Raw genomic sequence first — 6,124 nt, 5'->3', positions numbered from 1 at the left:
AATTTGCAAAATTAGTTATTAATGAGGTAAAATCACTATAATCAAAAAGTACGTGGTAGGCTACCAAAGAGGGTTAATTGAGTATACTATCAGTATATTAATTATCTGTTATACCAGATGACAAAGAAAAAAAATGAGTATCACTATCCTAATGTCGAATAATTAAATAGATATTGTATATATATCATTCACATTTAACATGTCGCAGAATAGATGTTTGACAACTTCACTCCAAATTACAGGTCCACCGGTCAGTTTACATAACGAAATGGTTCGTGCTAAATCAGCAGAAATAAGGTTGGACATAGGCCTATTAAAATATGTCTAACCTTATTTCTGCTGATTTAGCACGAATTGTATTTTTCTGTAATGTAGCCTACATGGAATCGAGCGACTTCAATAATCATTTTCAGGGAGACTGTTCCAGATGGCGTAATACATCGGAATGGATTCAAATTCCGGGACGCACAAAACAATTTACGGAGAATTAACTTAAAAATACAATTCAGGGAAAACACGAAATTCGTTTTCTGGTTAGATTATATGCTCTTCATGCAAGTAGACGGGGGGCATATTGACCATATCTAATTTATCTATACAAACATCCTCAACGATAGGCCTAATAGCCTACACCCAAAATTTAGGTGGAATATTTTTTTGTATTCAAAATATGAAGTAAAATTACTCGAAACATTTTTCAGGATGAAATAAATTACAAACGTTTAATAGGCTAAATGTCTCTGGTCCCAATTTTTATCATTTGATTATTTTTTTTTCTTTTCAATATCACCCGGACCACGCAATTATTTAGTTCTTTTATTTGTGGACGTAGACTCTGTATGTCTAAACCGGGGTGGGTACAATAAATATCCGCTATAGGGTTATTGGATTTTTTAAAAAGTGAAACAACGGTACCGTAATTAATGACTTTTAATGGGTTTCTTTGGATAAATTTAACCCTTAAAATATGAAATAAGCGAGAAAAAAATATACGGTGGGATTTTTTTTTTTTTTAATTTGATATCATAACTTAGGAAAGAATAAGAAACTATTATGGGATGTATCAGTCAATTAATGACGTCAGACTGCGCATGTCCAATTAGACCCAGACCTTGCGCCAAATGCACTGCTGGGGTCGGTCTGCCGGTATCAACACCCAAAAATTTCGTCAAAGTTGATTGACCTGGCAAGTTTACACTCTGATACAGACCACAATCTTACCGTTATATATTTAGTTTCCAATCACTGTCACCATATAACATGGCAGGCGGTGGTAGGAAAGACGAGGAAGAAGACGAAAGCATGGAATTTGAAGAACAAGAAGGTATTATTATTGTGTTACGTTAATTTTGATCCGAGACCCTGTGTAATTAGAGTTACAATTTTGTTCGGCATCTTTGGTCTTATCAACATGTAAAGCCGGTATGGCGTATATTCGAGTTAATATGAGCTTCGTTGCATATTTTCCCATTTGAATATCAATAAAATATTGTCGGCATGCCACCTTTATGGGGGTTTTGAAGAGGTTATCTTTTTGGTAAAAGCTGGGAATCCCTCGCCATATCGTCACGATATACGTCTTTGTTCATTTGCATATCGAATGCCATATCGCGTAAATTTTCAGGGATTTCCCCGTTTTAATCGTTGAATTGTTACTTAAAGATGTCGACGAAGTTGTGTTTAACTTTATATTTGAATTTGGAATCGTATATTAAATGATAATTTTGTGTTTGAAAATGAAATAATTGCATGGGATAAATATTCGGATAAATATATCGTTTTGTGCGCATGTCAGTAGCTTCTGGGTCGTTGTTTGAGGTCAACCACGTGGTTGTATTCAAAACAAAATTGTGATTGTGTACCTTCGTCCAGATATAGCCGTGTTGACTTGTTTGGTATTGCTGTCATAATTCCAACCCGTCTTGTATCTGATCAAGACAAAAAAAAAAAATGAAAACCATGATTTGGCATATTTGTAAGCAGGGCTCCCATTTGTTTTGACTTTGATTGAAAGAAAAAAAATCCCTGGTTGATTATAGTTTTTATACTATGCGTGGAGTTGATTAAATTTAAGGATGTCAAATAGTCCAAGACTATCAAAAAGATGGATGGAATTCACAGGTTTTGGGTATTGGAAAATTTTAATATTTTCCAATTCTTAAAGTATAATCTAAGACTAATCAATTCAGAATCTGAACTCTGAGGGAATAAACAGATTTAAACTAAAACAAAAAGCCCCAATATTCCAGAAAAATTGGAAATATGGTAATACATCTTTTCAAAAAAGTACATATACTATATGGAGTCTCCAAAAAATCAAATTGGCCGATAATTGTCCATCTAAAAATTCAGGTTCCATTCCACTAATTTCACATCTCCATCTTAAACACAATGATTGTCAGTGACTGATGGATAACTTTTTACTGTTCATGAAAATCAAGTTCAAGATGTTATCTACCTATTTGTTTTAACTGTTGTCAAAACCAAACCAAATCAAAACACATATCGGCAAGTCTATGCACATACTTGTATTGTTATATTGTGCTGTTAAATATATTTGCTTTAAAAAAAATTAACTTCAAGAATTAACTTCAGACTCTTGACTTCTTTCCTAATTTCGGATTCTCTAGGTCCAATCGTAATCTAGTGTTTCTGCTAACTAACAAAATGACTTAATTATAAAAAGAATTTAGATTATTGTTTACATGTATTATGTGGATTATTTCAGAAATAGATCTGCCTTTTTCTTATGTTCCAAATGCTGAGACTTCAGGGGCGGGGCATGCACATTCCCCTTTCCCCCGTAAGTATCAGGCTGAACATTTCTTGGTGTATCTGTATATATTTTTGGTCATTTGTATTGCTTTTTTTATTTTGTGTTTGTTGAATGCTGCTGTGAGGGATATCAGTACTTTTATGGCTATTTTGTTTATTTTGAAAGGCATTTTGGAAAGATTATGTCTGCAGATGAATAAATAATTAGATTTTATTTGTTTATAAAATAAATGTTGTATCAGTAGTTAATAGTGTTCTCATGAATTTGTACATTCTCATCTTCCCCAAGTTAAAAATACCTGCATTTCATTTCAAGATGTGTAAATATTACCTTGGACAAATGGTGTGATGACATAAACATCATTATCTCATCTTTGTGACACCTTACATTAATTATCCAGTAAAATTGTTGGTTATATCATGCAGTGACATCCGCCTTTGAAATTTTATTTAAAAATTTCTGTTGGAAAACTAGGCTGTGATTTGTTCACAATTCCACATTTGATGATAGTAAAATTTAAATTTGCCAACAAAGTATCGAATATCGTAACAAATGGATTAGCACCCGACCATGGGAAGGTAGGACCTTCTACATTGTTCTGACGACTCCAGTTTGGGATTGACCATGTGTTGAATATTGTCGGCACCTCAGTTGGCCCATCAACACTTACTTGTACTCACTGTGCTTAAAAGTTCTTGCTCAGATTATAGGAGGGATCGCTTGCATTGAGGTACAGTTTTGGTGTGTTCCGACGAGTTTGTAGCTTAAGACCAGGCCTGCTCTAAACTGCTACAATTGTGAATAAATTTACATTTATCGTACTCGCTTGTGTACAGTGCGGACAACTGAGATGCTGGTGGACTTCTACTACTTTCCGTGGCTTGCCACATTAAAATATTGCAGTGTATGAATTTTAAATTTTTTGAAAAATATTGACACTATGATGTTATATAATTGTCTTTAGGTTGGTTATGGTTTCTGTTGAATTGAATGTAATCTTGAATAATATCGTTTTGGTCATTAATACAACCTTTTGACAATAAATATCTCTTAATGTGTGTTACAAAATCACCTTCAGGTGGACTACGGTTTTGGTTGAATTGAGCTTGGTCATTTTGTGTGCTTGATATAGAAGATATTTTATGTTATTAAAGATGCATTATTTAAGAATTAAATAAAGTGCTAGCCTTTCTTTCTATTGTTAAAAAAAAAATGGACAATGAAAAATAAATATATTGAAAATTTCAATCAAATGTGCTTTATTCTGTGCAGATTGTTTGTTATCACTCAATAACACATTCTACAGTACATGTAAATATTGCTTGTGTGATAACTTTTATATTCTACTGAGTGATATCTCCTAAGAAGATATCGCTTTATATAAAATAAATTCTTTACTAAAGAATAAAGTGAAGAAAAAACTTGGCAGAGCCTTGGTGTTTTTTTTACATTATCGACTTGTGTTGATATTTTTTTGTATCAAAAATGACATATGGGAGAATAGAGATTCTCTATGGTACTCGACAATGGAAACTAAATCTCTATTATCTTTTTATCGTTAAACACTTCAGTGGCTGTTGTGTTCTAATCTACTTCAAATTAGAGCCATCTGATGTTCTAGAGAATTGATCATGGGCATGTCATGTTAATAAACATTTAAATGATAATTCATATAACATTTGAAGGCAGATTTAGCACTTACATAATGCATCTTTAAGTTTTATAATTAGCTTGACTTGGGTGTTTGCTCATATAGATTATATAGCCATACCTCCTGCAGTAAGATATTATAGCATGTCTTGAAGCTTAGATATAAATATATTTATATGGTATTGGTACAAATGTATGATGAGCTTAAAAGCACTATGTATACTAGATTTATATAGTGGGTGAAGTCCGTGAAAAAGCTTTAAAGATTAAAGGGGATTGTCAATCTGTTTCTTTATTTTAACAAAAGATAGATAATGATGACTGCTACTCGATTCCGTTTTGAGAAATTCTAGATGGCTCCATTCACCTGCCACCCATAATTTAAGATGTAAATTGTACCAGATCTTTTAAGTGTCCCCAAGCTTTATGTGTTACGTGTGTACTAATTATATCAGAAAAAGAGTGCAATATCATTGCAGCCATCTCTGAATAGTGATGCCATATAAACAATTGTCTATAGATCGTACTCAAATGGTGGAGTCTAAGGCTTTTCTTGAAGAGTGTAGCCCCAAGAATAAAAAGATTATCAAGTGTATGTAACCAGTTAATGTTGAAATTAACTGTCAGACTTCTACTCTTTCTATTTTACAACTACTGCTCCTGTTTCTGTCAGTGACATCATGAACCCAAAGAATGGATGCTTCTAGAAACCTTTTAAAAGTTGATTCCAGTAGTTGTTATCATTATTTAGATATTGGTAAAAAATAGAAATAGCTTGACCATCTACTATAAAGAGACCTATATCAATAATACAAAAAATTGTTTTGAGTTTGGCATATTAAAATGAATACTTGTAGTCTACATCATGATACAGTCTCTTTATATTAGCAGGCTTTACACACTTGCATGGCATCATAATTATTTATGGATCACTATACAATCATGGTAGAATAACTACATCTGAATACATTTATTATGTCTATGATATCTATGTTATCCTTTAATAAATGTAGAAAATAATGGAATTTAAACATTGATGTTGAACTGTTTCCATTTAGATTATTAGTATTTTACATATTTAAACTCTGAATGCACTGGTTTTTAGTTGTAGGCTATTCCATATTTGATAATCATGGTTCCTTAAATTAACTTAATTTTTTAATACCGTAAATTCTTTTTCTTTAGAAGATGACGAATTAGCAGATGAGGTTACAGAAAAGAAAGCAAGAAAAAGAAAGGGTAAAGATGGAGAAAGGAAGAAGAAATCTAAAAAATCAAAGAAAAAGAAAGATGAATTTGAGGTAAACAAAATTTGCTGATTGTGGTTCTAGGCGGAGGACTGGGAAGTTCTAACTAGCTTAGTTTTCAAAAGTCGTTGCAACTCACCGCTGTGGAAAGTTTTAATATTTATTTCTCGAGAAATAAGCCTAATGTGTTGTAAACAAAACTGCCACACTCCAATTTATGTGCCAGAAACGTTTTAAACAAATTCTAAACGACAGCATTTTTTGTCCTCGCAATAATAAAAGTAGTGAGACGGCGAGCTTTCAGCCAATGAAAATCTAGTAAAGCGAATAACAGTAAATTCACGTGACCTTAAGGAGAATTTAATCGATCACCGTCGTTGTTTTGCTATAAGTATAATATAATTAGGTCGATTTTTTTTAGCCAAACTCGTTGTAAATCATATTTCTAATG

The 6,124-nt window shown here is 32.5% G+C and overlaps 1 protein-coding gene across 6 annotated transcripts in view; it reads left to right on the top strand.

Annotated features, from left to right (window-relative positions):
• The first annotated feature begins 1,109 nt into the window (after positions 1-1,109).
• LOC126828774 (chromodomain-helicase-DNA-binding protein 4) overlaps positions 1,110-6,124 on the top strand; it is a 44,301-nt gene continuing 39,286 nt past the window's right edge. For 5 of the 6 annotated variants that reach the window (XM_050558751.2, XM_050558752.2, XM_050558755.2 and 2 more), the window contains exons 1-3: positions 1,110-1,324; positions 2,729-2,803; positions 5,612-5,727. In XM_050558751.2, coding sequence (XP_050414708.1) covers positions 1,261-1,324; positions 2,729-2,803; positions 5,612-5,727 — 255 coding nt within the window. In that variant the 5' untranslated portion in view covers positions 1,110-1,260. The remainder of the gene's footprint in view (positions 1,325-2,728; positions 2,804-5,611; positions 5,728-6,124) is intronic. The other variant, XM_050558754.2, reaches the window with a different exon arrangement.

Source organism: Patella vulgata, chromosome 7, assembly GCF_932274485.2.
Source record: "Patella vulgata chromosome 7, xgPatVulg1.2, whole genome shotgun sequence".
Classification (NCBI taxonomy): Eukaryota; Metazoa; Mollusca; class Gastropoda; family Patellidae; genus Patella; species Patella vulgata.
The sequence above is the reverse complement of the archived record's forward strand: the minus strand, read 5'-3'. Positions and strand labels throughout refer to the sequence as shown.